Source organism: Myxocyprinus asiaticus, chromosome 4 (genome assembly GCF_019703515.2).
Source record: "Myxocyprinus asiaticus isolate MX2 ecotype Aquarium Trade chromosome 4, UBuf_Myxa_2, whole genome shotgun sequence".
Classification (NCBI taxonomy): Eukaryota; Metazoa; Chordata; class Actinopteri; order Cypriniformes; family Catostomidae; genus Myxocyprinus; species Myxocyprinus asiaticus.
The window spans coordinates 6,984,585-7,004,532 of record NC_059347.1 but is presented as its reverse complement, the minus strand read 5'-3'; the positions used below and the strand labels follow the sequence as shown (position 1 = coordinate 7,004,532).

General features: G+C 38.7%; 1 protein-coding gene across 2 annotated transcripts in view; it reads left to right on the top strand.

Annotated features, from left to right (window-relative positions):
- Window positions 1-19,948, top strand: part of LOC127435450 (CAP-Gly domain-containing linker protein 1-like) — a 96,927-nt gene that overhangs the window by 35,949 nt on the left and 41,030 nt on the right. The window contains exons 10-16 of one of the 2 annotated variants that reach the window (XM_051688963.1): window positions 2,662-2,766; window positions 4,412-5,314; window positions 7,546-7,641; window positions 7,865-7,922; window positions 8,219-8,302; window positions 8,428-8,584; window positions 8,809-8,974. In XM_051688963.1, the coding sequence (XP_051544923.1) occupies window positions 2,662-2,766; window positions 4,412-5,314; window positions 7,546-7,641; window positions 7,865-7,922; window positions 8,219-8,302; window positions 8,428-8,584; window positions 8,809-8,974 (1,569 nt within the window). The remainder of the gene's footprint in view (window positions 1-2,661; window positions 2,767-4,411; window positions 5,315-7,545; window positions 7,642-7,864; window positions 7,923-8,218; window positions 8,303-8,427; window positions 8,585-8,808; window positions 8,975-19,948) is intronic. The other variant, XM_051688972.1, reaches the window with a different exon arrangement.

The window sequence follows — 19,948 nt, the reverse complement described above, 5'->3', positions numbered from 1 at the left end:
TCAATCCTACATCCCCGTTCTAAATGGATTCTACAAATCACTTAAAATTGCAGTCATCCCAAGGGTGTGCATGAAATTTACATCTCCCAACAATTGTTACAAATAATTTCATTGATTCCTTTTGAATTGTTCTAACTGGCCACTAACTCAAAATATAACGAAACACTCACCTGTTCAAGCATGCAGCTTATCTATAACAGCTCTGTTTTATCAGAATGATTCAACATGCTAAATGTAATGAATATCCAAAAATGTGATGTTAACAATGAAATGAAAATGAGTCTTACTGAATCTTTTTCTGCCTTCTCTTGTTCTGTTTGCTATTTATTATCAAGTTCTCTTTATAAGTTCAATAATTATGTCCACCCCTCATTATCATGCATTTATTGTTCAGTTTGCATTTAGTTTGCTGCTTGTTTAGAATAAATTATTAGAGCATTTTCATCCTTTCAAATTTCAGAAACTATTTGTAGATTTATATTTCGTAGTTTTTTTGTTTTGTTTTTTGCTAATGATTACGACTGGTCTTGGTTTTTAGTGTTTTAAGCTTTTGGTGCATATTCTTCAAGTCAAACATGGTGGATTTGTATACCCTTTATCAAGTGATAATTATTAACAAGATTTGCATTTCCTGAAGTTTTAGGTTAAGCTAATGTTTAAAATTTGGTTGACAATAGCATCAGAGTCGTGATGTACAGGCAAGAAAGAAAAGATCAGCCATAATAATATGGTTACTAATAACCATCATAAAAATAATAATAACCATTATTCCAAGACTTTGAGTTTATGAAAACCAAAGATTGACATTATCTTCCAAAAAAGTTTGAATGGAGCTAGTATGTTAAAGGGATAGTTCACCAATAAATGATCATTCTCTCATCATTTACTCACCCTCCTGCCATCTCAAACTTGTATGACTTCTGCGGAAGCGATACGATTGTTTATAGTGAGAAACAGATTGAAATTTAATCCCTTGTTCACTAAATCTTGACATCAGTCCCAATTGGAACGCAGCACGCGGTTGCCAGGTCCTCAATCCGAGTATCATTATACATCAATTAAACGTTGCATTTTCATTTTCTAGTGTTTATCATCAACCTTTTGCCAACCATGGTATATTTTAAAAGTTTAATTTTAACTAGCATCTGTATTTTCAAAATAGCCCAACTGGCTGTGAAACTGCAAACCTGGAAAAACTGTCTGGTTTGTCAACAGCACTCTGCACGTGTGTCAAGCACGAGGAAGTGATACAGTGTGTGAGCTTCTCACATGAATGCACCAAGGAGTTGTCAAGATTTATAGTAAATAAGGACTTAAATTTTGGTGTTTCTTACCCATAGTGATCATATAATTTCAGAAGACATGGATTAAACCACTTGAGTTGTATGCATTACTTTTATGCTGCTTTGATGTCCTTTTTGGAGCTTGACAGTTTTGGAGCCCATTGACTTACATTGTATGGACAAAAACACATACATTCTTCAAAACATCTGGGAGAACTATCCCTTTAAGCAGTTCTGACTTATTTAATTGCATAAAACTGTACAGTAAAAAAACAAAAAGTATGAAAAGTAATTTCAGTACTGCCATGCAATCATTGTAATTATTGCTTTTCCAAGTGTTTGAAATATTCTTGTGTGCCTATAGGGAAGAAATTAGATAGCGATAACCAGAGCAACATTTTGGCATCTTGTGACTGTGAACAAGTAACATTGATGCCAGTTTAACCTGTTTGGTGTTAGCTATTTTGACGAAAGAAGTATTGGTGACCAGAGACGTATTGTTGTCTGGCAGTTGTAAGCCAACAGCAGTCTACATTATTGTTTATTATGTTTTAAACTGATCTTTTAAACAGCATAGTCTCTATGAACAGTAATATTATGGGTTGCCCCATGACCACAGGTCTGGTGGGAGCAACTACGGTGGAGAGAGGGTATTAAAAAATGCAGATGACTCAAGACAAAAAAACGTTTTTCCGTGATTTGTCTAGCACAGCACCTCGACGAGCTGGTGGTATCCCAAAGAGTATTGTGGCAGTTGTGTATATATTACGTAAAATGTACTTCATTTTTCATTTTGTGTTTATTTTGTTTTGGAAGTGAATTTGGTTGTAAAATAATGTGTTCATGGTCTATAAAATCCCCTTGTAACTTTGTAATCTGTGCAGAGATCTCAGAATAAGAGCTTAGGTCTGGTGTTATTTTGAGGTCAGTACAAACAAGTTACATTTGACTTGATGCTAATTGAAGTTATTGGACGGAAGGTCTCATGGGAAGTTGAATTTTTTTTTATCTTTTGTTCAAAGTTCCATTTTATTATATACTTTTTCACCCATTTTCTTTGTTATTCATGTATTTTCACTTCTCATCAGTCAATGTCATGCTGCATGGTGGTCAGTGTCTGACACGTTTTTGTTGTTATGCTCATTAACAGCATGTTCATAAGCTTTGCCAAATGCTCTACCCAGGACTTGTCAATTTTCTTCACAGTGACATTGCATTCAACACAACTTACTCCCCTCTTTTCATTCATTTCTTTTCCACACATCCTCTTGTTTCATTGATTTCCCGCTCAATGCATCCCTCACCCGTTCTGCATCAGGCTGGCATATGATGGTGGCACTGGTTGTGTGTTCTTCCTCTCCCCCTTCTGTACTAACAGACACAGACACGACTGGAGCAAGCCCTCCTTAAGGAGCTCGAACGGAGTCTGCTCTTTGAAAAGACCAAAGCTGACAAACTTCAGAGGGAGTTAGAAGACTCTAGGGTAATGGATCTTCACCTGGGCCATGGGGCAGAGATCACTAAATAAATGTCATGGGAGCTACAGTACCTCAGAAAACAAGTTCTTTGGGTTTATCTGTGATTGTTATCCACTTTAGTGCATCAGTGTGGGATCTTCACTGCATGTTGCTCAATAACCAATTAATTGCTCACTAACACACACTAAATATCTCAAAGTGCTATAATATGATTGTGGTATGTTGTGCGTATACATTACATGGCCAAGAGTATGTGGACACCACCCTTCTAATTAATTGGTTTGGCTATTTTGGCTACACCTGTTACAATATATCCATAAAATCAGCCATGCAATCTTCTTAAGGCGCAGTCACATTTACCCTCACACGGTGAAATTTCATGGGCGAAGAAGGTTTGGGCGGACATGAAGCACGTGTGAAACCATCAGAAAATAGTTGCCAAGCAGCCTCTTTTTTTTTTTCTTTTTTTTTTATGCTGCATTTTGTATTCTGGGAAATTGAAGTATAAACTCACCCCTGAAATGATTTCCTTGTCCGTTGTGAATATTCCGTGCAGCTACATACAAAGCACCACCCACACAGAGGTCACTGCCAAACAAGCAACTTCCTATTGGTCAACACTGCAAATATGCGTGTCAAAGATCACCAAACTTGAACGCTACTCGAAATTTGAAGACCGTCGAAGGGCTTCTGGTGGCCCTTCGACGGTCTTCAAATTTCGAGTAGGGTTCAAGTTTGGTAAATATGATTGCGCCTTTAGACAAACATTTTTTGTAATGTTGGGCTTACCTTTTCTGGCCAGCATGGCAAAGCACAAAGTTAGGTCCTTTAAGAACTTATTTTTCTGAGTCTGCTTTGGGAAGAGCTTGACTGGCCTTCACAGAGACCAGATCTGAACTCCACTGAATATCTTTGGGTTGAATTGGAATGGTGACTGCAAGCCAGGCCCTATCACAAAACATCAGTGCCTGACTTCACTGATTCTCTTGTGTCTGAACAGGAGCAAATCCCTATAGCCATGTTCAGACATCCAATGGAAAGTCTTCCCAGAAGAGTGGAAGCTATATTGGCAGTAAAGGGGGGACCAGGGCCCAGCTGCAAGAAACCCCTTTAGTTACGAAAATCCTTGGGTATAATTGTAAGTTTCTTGCGACTGGGCCCAACTCCCAATGTTTCTAAAATTAAATGCTCGACAAACACATATGGATGTGTTGTTCAGGTTTCCACATACTTTTGGCCATGTGGACATACTGTACATAAGTATAGGAGAAAACAGTTTGTTAGAAATTTAGGTGATCATTTTTTGACTTTAGGTCTCCCCATATAAAACCTTAAAGTAGTCTGGTTAATCACCAAATGTTTTTGAATGTTCTTCTTTACTCAGTACTGCACTTTTAATGGCATTACAAGATCTCCAAAAATGGGGAAAAAAGCCAAACCAACTAGTTGGCATGATCGCCTCAATAAAATTGAAACATTCTTATGGAAGTCGTGTCCTTTCCAATCATAATGCAAATAATCAAATAATCAAATTACTGCACTTTTTTAATGTGATAAAATACTCATATTCATACATTCGGATATGTTCCCTCTGATCAATACAGTTTTAGCAAATGTTGTTTGTTAGAAGTCTGTTATCCAATCCTTTAGGTGGCTACGGTCTCTGAGAAGACCCGTATCTTGGAGTTGGAGAGAGATCTCGCCTTGAGGGACAAGGATGTAGCTGCCCTCCGCAAGCCACTGGAAGCTGTACCTTGGCAGGATAGGGCAACTGATGAACCCACCATGGCAGCACTCCAGGACGAACTCTGCTCCCTCCGCACACAGCTGGCTGCTCAAGGTGCCAGTCACCAAGCAGAGCTGTCTGTCTTGCGTGAGACGCTTGAGTCTCGAGAAAAAGCACACGGTGACACCCTGGCGCAGCTCCAGGCATCTTCAGGACGTTTGTCGAAGGATAACGAACAGCTTTGTCTCAGTCTGGCGAAGGCAGAGGAGGAGAACTTCAATGTTGTCGAGCAGTGGTGCGCAAAACTAGCTTTAGTCGAGGCCTCGTACCAGCTAGTTATGGAGGAACTCAAAGCTGCTTCTGGGGCTGATCAAACTGAATTGGTGGAACTGCATATGGCTTTGGAACAGTTGAAGGCATCACACAAATTGGAACTAGAGGAGATCGGCAACAATCATGCTGCTGAAGTCACTGGGTGGACGTATAAAACCAAAGAGCTACAGGCGCAGCTCCTGGGAGTCACTGAAGAGAAGGAGCAGCTAGTGGAGTCATTACGCACCAACCTGGAAAAGGTAGAGGAGCAGCACCTGGTGGAGATGGAGGAGGCCTTAGGCAAACTCCACACTTTTGAGCTCAGGGTAAAAGAGCTAGAGGAAGAGGGGGTTAAGTTGGGGAATCAGTTGCAGGAAAAGTCTTTGAAAGCTCAAGAGCAATATGCAACCCTGGAAACACTACAGTCGCAGCACAATCAAGGTAACCAGGAGATGCAAAGGCTATTAGCCCAACTGGAGTTGGCAAAGGGCAAAGCCAGATCTCAGGAAGAGAAGGTAGGACTTCATGTCCATTTATGCCATTTTTCAACTATAGGACCATAATAGACTTTATACACGTAAAACTTCCTGTACCACCTGGAGTCAAAATAATCGCCAATGGCAAAAGATGCATTCAATGCAAGGAAAGATTGTAAAAGTTCAAGCAAGTGTAAGCAAAAAAGTTCATTCTTGATTTTAAAAAATCTAAAATTTTACAAGGAATTTCAACTTGTAAAAAAACACATTTACTAATATCTGTAACTGGGGCTCTGGTTTCTGCCTCAAGGTTAATTAAGCATAACCGTCTGCGATTTGAGCTAGCAAGCAGAAATTATAAGCCAGTTAAAGTTGCAAATTGTTGTTTATTTTCATTATAGGCTGTCCATGGACGATAGACCAAATCACAAGCTCTTTCGAAGTCTATTTCCAACTCCACTGACCCTTCACGCTGTCATCAAAAGTTCGCCACTGATCAATCCCTTTCACTTTCGAGCACACTCTGAAATGCGTAACCGCAGAAGTTACGAGTACTGCATGTCTCGTATGTGCACTGCTCTGGTCTATAGTGTATACACATTATCATAACACACATGAGGCTCATGATACGGTGTTCAGTGGTCTCAGAGGGGTTCTGTGTTTGATGCATTCCATCTCGTGCTCTGATTATGTGTTATATACAAAACAGACATTCTCTGAGTTCGGTACAGTTCATGGACATCGCTTACGTGCATTATATTTAAAGCGCTACAGATTTACTGTACTTCAGTGTTTTGAAGTAAAGGCCAACATATGTTTGGCCTTTACAAGTTTCTAAACAATTCCAAAGTAACCCTATGGCACCCTGGTTTTGTGTACCGAGGAGCAGATGAGAGCATTTCACTGTTTTTGAAAGGACAAGTACAAAGCTATTGTCATTAAGCTTAAAGCTGTTATTTTCCGCCAAAATAAAGCCGTACAGCAAGTCGTGTGATTATTACAGAAATATATTGCTATTGTATATTGCATTGTAATAATAATAATAATTAATCAAACAATTATCTTTTAAAGAGGACTCAAGTGTGAACACCCTGCAGAGCAACTCTTCCTATTGGCAGTAAAGCATGGGTAAATGTAAAAGCATGTTTTTTTGTTGTTGTTCTTGTTGTTGTTTTTAAAATAATAGATACCTAAGCAGTGGTGACAGTGATTAATTTTGTCTGAATTGTGCAGCCCTGCAATCAAAATGATTAATAGTCATGATTAATATTCATTATTTTAATTTTGAGCAAAATAATAATGATTTTCGTTTTCATCATTATCGTGCACATACAGCTCTACCTGTAACTGCATTTTCAGTAGTAGAATTTCACAGTTATCTGTCATTCACTCCTGTTCAAAAACCCAATTGCAGATATCTGTTATTAATTTCTTACTAGTTGAAATTCCAAATTCACATGTCAGCTCTTCACTTCTTACTAGTAAAAATGATAGTTTTCGGTACCAATAATTACATTGTTGTTATCAGAATGGGCATTTGCAATAGTAACAGAAATTACAACTAGTGTAAATGCACATTTGTATCATTTTTATATTACTGGTGGCAATGCTACTTTCAGATATCTTTAATATTATCATAACTAGTACGAAATCCTTTTAAGTTATAATTAATTACTCTGCTATTTAGAATTTCAACTAGCAAAAAATTATAGATATCTGTAATTGTGTTTTAATTATAAGTGAATGAAAGTTCATTGTGATATTCTACTAGTGAAAATGCAGATATCAAAAAGTAAATCTTTTACTAGTTGAAATACCATTTTAAAAGATTTAGAATGTAATTCAATTGCTGATCCCAAGAATTAGCATTTAACTAGTGAAAATTTAAATATAGATATATAGTTCTTATTCTGCACGATTAAATGTCAGAAGGGTTTGCGATTATGATACGACAGCTTTGTACGTGTGCTTTTGCACATATTCAAACATTCACTTGGTGCCAGGTTTTGACGTCAGTGGTCCTGCAGTGAAAAATGTAATGCATGATTCCTTTATTCATTATGTTTGATCATTACATTTGTGTATTCCATAATACTTCCACCACGTAAATATTCCCAGTGTTCGATTTTATTTTCCATAATATTTCAGATTTCCTCTTTTGGTTAAGAGCCCCTTTGTGTGACTGTTTTGTGCATGATATTACCTCCTGACTTGTACAATTATTTCCCCCTCATCCATTCATCGTGGTGGTACATCTCGCTGTACTGTAGGTAGCTGGGTTGAACTCAGTACTAGAGGTCAAACAGCAAGAGTTAAATGGACTATTGCAGGACAAGAGCTCTTTGGAGCAACAAGTTACTGTACTGGTAAGTAACCCTGTGTTGGGTTTATGCAGGTAAGCACAGATCTTGTTTTCATTTCAGTTGTGTGTAACTGCTGCACACACTTCTGGCCTGGGCTGCCTTAAGCTGCTTTGGTCATTGTTTGATTTTATTTGTTGGTTTGTTTGTTTGTTTTACACTAAAATTTGTGTATTTTCTTGGTTTCTTGCCATATTCCTTAAGCCAATTCAGATTTTAAATTTTCTAGAAACAAAATCTTGAAACGACATCTAATGATCAAGCCAAATCTACTCAGACAAATCAAGGTATGTATGTGCCCAGATTGCTGTTATTCCAGAAGTTAAAGGGTTAGTGTGACTTTCATTCTTCCATGGTACACAAAAGGAGATCTTTTGAAGAATGTTCATGCTGCTCTTTTTGAATATTTCTTCTTTTGTTTTCTACGGAAGAAATGAAATCATACGTATTTGTAACCATATGAGCCGTGAATTTAAATTTTTGGGTTGTGTGTGTGTGTGTGTTATATTTATATATATAATATATATATATATATAAAATTTGCACTTTACATTCAGTTTGATTTATACTATCTATATCTCAGAGTTACTTGAGGAGCTCAGGAAGAAAGAGGAACATTGTACGTCACTTTCTTCTGAATTGCAAGATATCACGAGCCAACTAGCAGGTCAGTACTAAGTTCATATATTAAATATAAATCTTTATTTATTTATTTATTTATTTATTTGATCATTTATATGTTTAATTGACATTCCATCTTTTTCCTTTCTGTTTGGTGGTTTTGACCTACAGGATTGCAGAGAAATTTGAAAGCATGTGAAGAAAAGCGTGACCTGCTGACCAAAGACAAGGTTAAACTTGAGAATGACATCATGGACATGATGAAGTCATCGGGAGACAGTTCTGCTCAACTTACAATGATGAAGGAAGAAGTCAACCAGAAAGACAGGTTTGCTTGAATATTTAATAAACATGATCAATAAAACAAAACTGTATAAAAAGCAAGTTATTAAAGTTAATTTTACATTAAAAGTTCATTTACATTATGTGCTTAAGATTTGGTTTGAAGAGCCTAAAGATAACACTTCATTTTTTAGATGCTGTCTAGTCTATCGGGTAGTGCAATATTGTGCCTGACAAAATTCTAAAAACTCACAAATCCATCTAATGCAGGAGACTAGAGGAGATTCAGAACCAGCTTGCCGAGCAGAGTGTGAGGACAGCTCAAGCAGAGGAGAGACACACTCAAGAACAAGTCCAGGCTGAAAAGAGAGCCAAAGACATTGCTGAGAGACACCAGGCAGATCTTACCAACCTACAGGAGAAGATCAAACTCCTGGTAAGAGTGCTTGGACAATGGGCGAACAACTGAATCATAACAATCTGAAATGACTTTGTAATACCCAGAGGTTCTTTGGTTCATACAGTAGAGCAAGTACTTATTCATTTATTTATTTAAAATCAGTATAGTAAATTAAATATGGTGGCAATGAATAGGGATATGGGGCTTCTCTACTGCAGTGGTTTTCAGTCCTAGTTCTGGAGAACCCCAGCGCTGCACATTTGACACACCATGTTCAGGTGGAACCTCTACTAATGAGCTGAGCTGAGTTGAGTTTAATCAGGTGTGTTAAATAAGGGAGCAATCCAAAAAGTGCAGTGCTGGGGTTCTCCAGGACTAGGATTGAGAATCACTGCAGAAGAAATGCCCGATATAACGACCACCATTCATTGCCACCGTATTGAATTTACCAGCTTACTGATAAAAAATAAAAAAGATGTGCAGTTAGTTTGAGTCCCACAGTCAAACATGTTGAATTGTGGAATTTTTTCCTTCTTCTAATGGTTGGTTGCCAAGTGATTAGCCCAGCTAAACAAGTAAGCTGACACGTGAGACGAAAGTGTCATAGAAGCAACACGAAATGACACGATTGCTTAAGAAATTCTGCTTTTTATGTCACATTTAGGGTGCTAACTAATGATTATTTTGATAATTGACTAATCTAATGATAATTAGAGTGATTATTCAACTATTCGGGTGATTATTGCAACGATTAATCATTATCACTTAACCAACAATTCAGCTTGTGCCTTGAGTTGAGGTTGTACTAAATGTACTTACTAAAAAAAATGAAAAAAAGGAGTACTTAAAGCATGTTTTAAAAAATATACCTCTAGATTACCTTCACTTAGTTACAGTGGGGAAAAAACTTCATAATTTCTGTTAAAAATACTTTCTATGAAGAATAATTTAGGGAAAAAAACATCACTGCAAAAAATCCTTTTTTTTATCATGTGTTTTTGCCTTGTTTTCCATTAAAAAAATATCTAAAAGTCCTTAAAAGAAAATACATTTATCTTAGAAGCAACAAATTAGATATTAAAGGGATAGTTCACCCAAAAATGAAAATTCTCTCATCATTTACTCACCCTCATGCCATCACAGGTGTGTATGACTTTCTTCTGCTGAACACAAAGATTTTTAGAAGAATATCTCAGCTCTGTATGTCCATACAATGCAAGTTAATGGGTGCCAAAATTTTGAAGTTTCAGAATCCACATAAGGACAACAAAAGAGCTAAATCCATATCTTCTGAAGCGATATGATAGGTGTGGGTGAGAAACAGATAAATATTTAAGTCCTTTTTCCTTCACTTTCATTTTCTCCTTCCTCTTTTATTTATTTTTTTGGTGATTCACATTCTTTGTGCATATTGCCCCCTACTGGGCTGGGAGGTGATTTTATTATAAAAATAAATAAATAAATGACTTAAATATTTATCTTTTTCTCACCCACACCTGTCATATCGTGTCTTATCCCCTTTTCTCCCAATTTGGAATGCCAAATTCCATTACTTTGTAGGTCCTCGTGGTGGCGCGGTTACTCACCTCAATCCAGGTGGCGGAGGACAAGTCTCAGTTGCCTCCGCTTTTGAGACAGTCAATCCACGCATCTTATCACGTGGCTCGTTGTGCATGACACCGCGGAGACTCCACATGTGGAGGCTCATGCTACTCTCCGCGATCCACGCACAACTTACCATGAGCCCCATTGAGAGCGAGAACCACTAACTAGGAGGTTACTCCATGTAACTCTACCCTCCCTAGCAACCGGGCCAATTTGGTTGCTTAGGAGACCTGGCTGGAATCACTCAGCACACCCTGGATTCAAACTCACTCTCTTTTTAATAGAGCTGCGTATCAGCGATTTCTTCACAATAAGATACACACCGCGACACATACAATATATTATGATTCATTATGTGGCGAGCCATCACATTACCATCTAGCTGCAGCAAGAGTGCATCAGCTGAGTGCAGTTTATTAGATTGGGTCACTTCTCGCGTCTCATAGATGCGGCTCTGACCGCACAGAGTAATGCCAGTTTCGGAGTTTGTTTTCATGACCCGCTTCCTTATGATTTGAACTCTAATGAAGGATGCATCAAAGATATTATGCCGGGTTGTTTCCTTGTTAGATGCACTGTCATGCAAATTTTGCCCCAGCGGAACTCCAGCTCCACTTTCATGACAACACTGCTTCTGTATTTACTTATTTTGCATTTTTGTATAATTCCCTCATACTTTGAAATCTACATTATGTTTTAGGCTGTTTGGAAAGTTTGGAGTGTGTCTGGACCAAGGTTATAATAGTTTGAAATTTTAAATTTAGTTTTTATTTCTATTTCGTTTTACATTTTTCACTCCAGTTTAGTTTAGTTTTCATTTTGTTTGTTAGTTTTATTTATTTTTTTTATCCCCTTTTCTCCCAATATGGAATGCCCAATTCCCACTACTTAGTAGATCCTTGTGGTGGCGCGGTTACTCACCTCAATCCGGGTGGCGGAGGACAAGTCCCAGTTGCCTCCGCTTCTGAGACCATCAATCCATGCATCTTATCACGTAGCTCGTTGTGCATGACACCGTGGAGACTCCGCATGTGGAGGCTCATGCTACTCTCCGCGATCCACGCACAACTTACCACGCGCCCCATTGAGAGCGAGAACCACTAATCGCGACCACAAGGAGGTTACCCAATGTGACTCTACCCTCCCTAGCAACCCACCAATTTGGTTGCTTAGGAGACCTGGCTGGAGTCACTCAGCACACCCTGAATTTTAACTCGCGACTCCAGGGGTGGTAGTAAGCATCAGTACTTGATGAGGTACACAGGCCATGTTAGTTTTCGTTTTTAAATATTTGTTAGTTTAGTTTTAGTTTTTCTTACATTTTAGTTTTTATATCAAATGATACATAGGGAAAACAGGCAATTGTGCAACGTGGGTCATATAGCTGGACACCCAAATGTAGTTTGTAAATAATGCTTTTATGAAAAGACTGTGTGTGTGCGTGCATGTGTGTGTGTGTGTGTGTGTGTGTGTGTGTGTGTGTGTGAGAGAGAGAGAGAAAGTCATAATAAATGACTGGATATAATATTGTTTCTGTTCTCCTTGTTTTAACATAATGCATTGACAACACAATGAACAGTCATTCAAATAAAAGTTCAAATGAGTCATAATTGAAGTCCCAGACACAGCTAGCATGTTTTCTGTAGGGTGGCCAGATTTTGAAAGTCTCAAATTGGGACACCTGGGATGCGATACATACGTACATACATACATATATGCATACATACGTACGTACCTACGTACGTACAGTGCATCCGGAAAGTATTCACAGTGCTCACTTTTTCCACATTTTGTTATGTTACAGCCTTATTCCAAAATGGATTCAATTCATTATTTTCCTCAAAATTCTACAAACAATAACCCATAATGACAACATGAAAGAAGTTTGTTTGAAATCTTTGCAAATTTATTAAAAATAAAAAACGAAAAAGAAATCACATGTACATAAGTATTCACAGCCTTTGCTCAGTACTTTGTTGAAGCACCTTTGGCACCAATTACAGCCTCAAGTCTTTTTGAGTATGATGCTACAAGCTTGGCACACCTATTTTTGGGCAGTTTCTCCCATTCTTCTTTGCAGGACCTCTCAAGCTCCATCAGGCTGGATGGGGAGTGTCGGTGCACAGTCATTTTCAGATCTCTCCAGAGATGTTCAATCGGGTTCAAGTCTGGGCTCTGGCTGGGCCACTCAAGGACATTCACAGAGTTGTCCCGTAGCCACTCCTTTGTTATCTTGGCTGTGTGCTTAGGGTCGTTGTCCTGTTGGAAGATGAACCTTCGCCCCAGTCTGAGGTCCAGAGAGCTCTGGAGCAGGTTTTCATCAAGGATGTCTCTGTACATTGCTGCACTCATCTTTCCCTCGATCCTGACTAGTCTCCCAGTTCCTGCCGCTGAAAAACATCCCCACAGCATGATGCTGCCACCACCAAGCTTCACTGTTGTAGGTATGGTATTGGCCAGGTGATGAGTGGTGCCTGGTATGCTCCAGACATGACACTTGCCATTCAAGCCAAAGAGTTCAATCTTTGTTTCATCAGACCAGAGAATTTTGTTTCTCATGGTCTGAGAGTCCTTCAGGTGCCTTTTGGCAAACTCCAGGCGGGCTGTCATGTGCCTTTTACTGAGGAGTGGCTTCCGTCTGGCCACTCTACCATACAGGCCTGATTGGTGGAGTGCTGCAGAGATGGTTGTTCTTCTGGAAGATTCTCATCTCTCCACAGAGAAACGCTAGAGCTCTGTCAGAGTGACCATCGGGTTCTTGGTCACCTCCCTGACTAAGGCCCTTCACCCCCGATCGCTCAGTTTGGCCGGGCGGCCAGCTCTAGGAAGTGTCCTGGTGGTTCCAAACTTCTTCCATTTACGGATGATGGAGGCCACTGTGCTCATTGGGACCTTCAATGCTGCAGAAATGTTTCTGTACCCTTCCCCAGATCTGTGCCTCAATACAATCCTGTCTCGGAGGTCTACAGATAATTCCTTGGACTTCATGGCTTGGTTTGTGCTCTGACATCCACTGTTGGAAACCTTGTATAGACAGGTGTGTGCCTTTCCAAATCATGTCCAATCAACTGAATTTACCACAGATGGACTCCAATCAAGTTGTAGGAACATCTCAAGGATGATCAGTGGAAACAGGATGCACCTGAGCTCAATTTTGAGTGTCATGGCAAAGGCTGTGAATACTTATGTACATGTGATTTTTTTTTTTTTGTTTTTTTTTTTGTTTTTTTTTTTGATTTTTTTTTTATTTATTTTTTTTTATATTTTTAATAAATTTGCAAAGATTTCAAACAAACTTCTTTCATGTTGTCATTATGGGGTATTGTTTGTAGTATTTTGAGGAAAATAATGAATTTAATACATTCTGAAATAAGGCTGTAACATAACAAAATGTGGAAAAAGTGAAGCGCTGTGAATACTTTCCGGATGCACTGTATATGCATACACTGACGGCCTGAAGTTTGGAATAATGTACAGATTTTGCTGTTTCGCAAAGAAATTCACCATCACTATTTGAAAAAAGTCATTTTTGATCAAATCTAGACAGGCCCCATTTCCAGCAGCTATCACTCCAACACCTTATCCTTGAGTAATCATGCTAAATTGCTAACTTGGTAATAGAAAATCACTTGCCATTATATCAAACACAGTTGAAAGCTATTTGGTTCGTTAAATGAAGCTTAACATTGTCTTTGTGTTTGTTTTTGAGTTGCCACCGCATGCAATAAACTGGCATGTCTTAAGGTCAATATTAGGTCAAAAATGGCAAAAAAAAAGAAACCGCTTTCTCTAGACACTTGTCAATCAATCATTGTTTTGAGGAATTAAGGCTTTAAAATTGCCAGAAAACTGAAGATTTCATACAAAGGTGTACACTACTGTCTTCAAAGACAAAGGACAACTGGCTCTAACAAGGACAGAAAGAGATGTGGAAGGCCAGATGTACAATTAAACAAGAGGATAAGTACATCAGAGTCTCTAGTTTGAGAAATAGATGCCTCACATGTCCTCAGCTAGTGTAAGAAGTTCTGAAATATTTATTTATTTATTTCAGAAATTTTTATTAATGTCCAGACATTGTGATCAGTTGAAGGCAAGTACCAATTTCTTTCCAAAGAGCAAAATCATTATTCCAAACTTTTGGCTGCCAGTGTATATATACATACATTGTATTAAAATATGTAGTTAAATACAACAATACAACATCTTTTAGTTTGTGAAATGTTGTTTTATTTTATAATATATTGTTTTATATGATTTTAACCACATATTAGATATTTGTAATATGATGTCATATTGCTTGTGTAATAATGATATGACTTGTCAGTGCGTGAAATGTCTTGTCAGCTATATATTTTTACACAAAATTTGCAACATTGGAACTTAAAAGTTAAAATACAATTCCATATTTCAAAATTAAAGTACTTATACTGTTTAAAACAATTTGTTTTTTACAGTGACAGCAAAACATTTAAATTCCATTTAACACGTGTTGTGCAAAGAAATGATCGGCTTCTTTCAGCTTGTTGAACATGCATTTTCATTTGGGCATTTCTAATTTGCATTGGATGATGGCAGCGTGCGAGTCGTTGTCATGGTAACCCAGATATATTCTGAGCGGATTGCTGCAAAACTAGAATGAACGTATCGTCAAAACATCGTGCAATGCAATAAAAATATCTTCCCTTACCTGCAATCTATACCAGACACGATACCAAGAAGGACACTGATGATATTTAATTTCAAAGACAAAAAAAAAAAAAAATGAAAACAGTGAGCCTAACAGCTGAAACCGGGACATAATTATATTTTTTAGAGAAATGACGGGACATACCTGGTAACTTTTGGTCACCGTACTTTTCTACCTCCTTTGCTTCTCTCCATGATATACTGTAGTGATTCCCTCCCGCTCTGTCTTTGCTAATGTAATGAGGGCAATAGGACACCTGCTCGTGCTATCGCCGCCTAGTGGCATCTTCATGTTAAGGTGATAGCGGGTTTAAAAACAAAAACGAAAACTAAATATTTAAGATTATTTTCATTTTCATTTTATTTATTTTTTCAGAGTACTGTTGGGTTAGGTTAAGGGGAACCCCTCTTGAAGAAGACACCTTAAAATTTGAACGATTGTGTAAGAGATGCAGGATTTTAAGTTGCAAGTATAACTCCCAATGAATGTTTTATTTTGCACATTTTAGAACAACATCGGGATAGATTGAAAAAGTGTTTTGTCAAAAAATAAATAAATAAATAAAAATAAGGCATTTGTGATCAAAAAGGTAATTAGTTGCAAACCTAAAGCCTACTTTGTCCTTTGGCCTACTTTTTCAGATTACATTTACAAGTACTGTACATATAAATAAGCAATATGAGAAAATATTATGTGGGAGTGAGGGGAGTTGGAAAGTCAAGTCATTTTTATTTGTATAGCACTTTTCACAACACACATTGTTCAAAGCAGCTTTACAGAAAATCATGCATTAACAGAAAATGAAAACTGTAAAATCTATAAATTCTTAGAGTCATCATTGTGTAGTCTGATTAAATATGATTGTAAATTGTGTATAAAAATAAATAATTAAATCATAATTGTATTTAGAACCGCAGTGAGCAAGCCGAAGGCGACTGTGGCAAAGAACTCAAAATTCCATAAAATGTTGGTTAATGGAGAAAAATAACCTTGGGAGAAACCAGGTTCACAGTGGGGACCAGTTCCCCTCTGGCTAACATCATGAATATAATGCCAATATTAGTTATTTATGTGCAGTGAAGGTCATGTTTAAAATGAGTAAACTAAGTAAGTGTTAAGGGCCAGTGTTTAAACAAAGATTTTGTATGAACTGTAAGATTAATGACTAATTCTTTGAAGTTCATCCTGAATTCAGAATCAGAATCAGCTTTATTGCCAAGTATGCTTACACATACAAGGAATTTGTCTTGGTGACAGGAGCTTCCAGTGTACAACAATACAAAAACAATACAAAAACAGCAAGAAATAGATTATAATAAAAAATAAAACTAATTATACACATACGTACAGACACACACATACAGGTGCATCTCAATCAATTAGAATGTCGTGGAAATGTTCATTTATTTCAGTAATTCAACTCAAATTGTGAAACTCGTGTATTAAATAAATTCAGTGCACACAGACTGAAGTAGTTTAAGTCTTTGGTTCTTTTAATTGTGATGATTTTGGCTCACATTTAACAAAAACCCACCAATTCACTATCTCAACAAATTAGAATACATCATAAGACCAATAAAAAAACATTTTTAGTGAATTGTTGGCCTTCTGGAAAGTATGTTCATTTACTGTATAAGTACTTAATACTTGGTAGGGGCTCCTTTTGCTTTAATTACTGCCTCAATTCGGCGTGGCATGGAGGTGATCAGTTTGTGGTACTGCTGAGGTGGTATGGAAGCCCAGGTTTCTTTGACAGTGGCCTTCAGCTCATCTGCATTTTTTGGTCTCTTGTTTCTCATTTTCCTCTTGACAATACCCCATAGATTCTCTATGGGGTTCCTGTCTGGTGAGTTTGCTGGCCAGTCAAGCACACCAACACCATGGTTATTTAACCAACTTTTGGTGCTTTTGGTAGTGTGGGCAGGTGCCAAATCCTGCTGGAAAATGAAATCAGCATCTTTAAAAAGCTGGTCAGCAGAAGGAAGCATGAAGTGCTCCAAAATTTCTTGGTAAACGGGTGCAGTGACTTTGGTTTTCAAAAAACACAATGGACCAACACCAGCAGATGACATTGCACCCCAAATCATCACAGACTGTGGAAACTTAACACTGGACTTCAAGCAACTTGGGCTATGAGCTTCTCCACCCTTCCTCCAGACTCTAGGACCTTGGTTTCCAAATGAAATACAAAACTTGCTCTCATCTGAAGAGGACTTTGGACCACTGGCAACAGTCCAGTTCTTCTTCTCCTTAGCCCAGGTAAGACGCCTTTGACGTTGTCTGTGGTTCAGGAGTGGCTTAACGAGGAATACGACAACTGTAGCCAAATTCCTTGACACGTCTGTGTGTGGTGGCTCTTGATGCCTTGACCCCAGCCTCAGTCCATTCCTTGTGAAGTTCACCCAAATTCTTGAATCGATTTTGCTTGACAATCCTCATAAGGCTGCGGTTCTCTCGGTTGGTTGTGCATCTTTTTCTTCCACACTTTTTCCTTCCACTCAACTTTCTGTTAACATGCTTGGATACAGTACTCTGTGAACAGCCAGCTTCTTTGGCAATGAATGTTTGTGGCTTACCCTCCTTGTGAAGGGTGTTAATGATTGTCTTCTGGACAACTGTCAGATCAGCAGTCTTCCCCATGATTGTGTAGCCTAGTGAACCAAACTGAGAGACCATTTTGAAGGCTCAGGAAACCTTTGCAGGTGTTTTGAGTTGATTAGCTGATTGGCATGTAACCATATTCTAATTTGTTGAGATAGTGAATTGATGGGTTTTTGTTAAATGTGAGCCAAAATTATCACAATTAAAAGAACCAAAGACTTAAACTACTTCAGTCTGTGTGCATTGAATTTATTTAATACACGAGTTTCACAATTTGAGTTGAATTACTGAAATGAACTTTTCCACGACATTCTAATTTATTGAGATGCACCTGTACATACATACATACACACATACACATGGGTAGTGCAAATCTAATACAATCTGTTATGTACAGTGCAAATACAAATCTATTATGTACAGTGCAAATGTTTTTTTTTTTTTTTTCCCCAGAGGATTGAAATGGCAGAAGAGGCTGGATGTGTTGGATAAATATAAGAAAGACTAAACTGTGTATTGCACATAGTTATTGTTCAATGGGGCAATTTAACTGTTCATGATATGGATAGCCTGAGGGAAAAAACTGTTCCTGTGCCTGACGGTTCTGGTGCTCAGAGCTCTGAAGCGTCGGCCAGAAGGCAACAGTTCAAAAAGGTAGTGGGCAGGGTGAGTGGGGTCCAGAGTGATTTTTTCAGCCTTTTTCCTCATTCTGGAAGTGTATAGTTCTTGAAGGGTGGGCAGGGGGCAACCAATAATCCTCTCAGCAGTCCGAACTGTCCTTTGTAGTCTTCTGATGTCTGATTTCGTAGCTGAACCAAACCAGACAGTTATTGAAGTGCAGAGGACGGACTCAATGACTGCTGAGTAGAACTGTATCAGCAGCGCCTGTGGCAGGTTGAATATCCTCAGCTGGCGAAGGAAGTACAACCTCTGCTGGGCCTTTTTCACAATGGAGTCAATGTGGGTCTCCCACTTCAGGTCCTGTGAGATGGTAGTGCCCAGGAACCTGAATGACTCAACTGCTGCTACAGTGCTGTTTAGAATGGTGAGGGGGGTCAGTGTTGGGGTGTTCCTCCTAAAGTCTACAATGATCTCCACCATTTTGAGCGTGTTCAGCTCAAGGTTGTTTTGACTGCACCAGACAGCCAGCTGTTCAACCTCCCTTCTGTATGCAGACTCATCATCATCTCGGATGAGGTCTATGACAGTGGTGTTGTCTGCAAACTTCAGGAGCTTGACAGAGGGGTCTTTGGCAATGCAGTCATTGGTGTAGAGGGAGAAGAGTAGTGGGGAGAGCACACATCCCTGGGGGGCACCAGTGCTGATTGTACAGGTGCTGGAAGTGAGTTCCCCCTGTCTCACAAGCTGTTGCCTGTCCGTCAGAAAGCTGGTAATCCACTGACAGATAGACATGGGAACAGAGAGTTGGTGTAATTTATTCTGGAGTATAGCTGGGATTATGGTGTTGAAAGCCGAGCTGAAGTCCACAAAAAGGATCCTTGCATATGTCCCTGGTCTGTCCAGATGTTGCAGGATATGATGCAATCCCATGTTGACTGCATCATCCACAGACCTGTTTGCTCGATAAGCAAATTGAAGGGGATCTAGAAAGGGTCCAGTGATGTTCTTCAGGTGGGCCAACACCAGTCTCTCAAATGATTTCATGACCACAGACTTCAGGGCGACAGGTCTGTAGTCATTAAGTCCTGTGATTTTTGGTTTCTTTGGGACAGGAATAATAATTGTGCATTTGAAGCAGCATGGGACTTTACACTGCTCCAGTGATCTATTAAAGATCTGTGTGAAGATGAAGGCCAGCTGGTTAGCACAGGATCAAAGTCACGCTGGTGAGACGCCATATGGGCCTGAAGGCTTCCTCGTCTTTTGTTTCCGAAAGACACAGCTCACATCATCTTCACAGATCTTAAGTGCAGGTTGAGTAACAGGAGGGGGGAGGAGGGGGTTAGGAGTAGGAGTCCTGTAATTTGTGAGTTGTTTCATGCCACTCCACACTGATGCAGGGTCGTTAGCTGAAAACTTGTTTTTCAGCTTCTCAGAGTATCTTCTTTTAGCCACTCTGATTTCCCTGTTCATTGTGTTCCTAGCCTGATTGT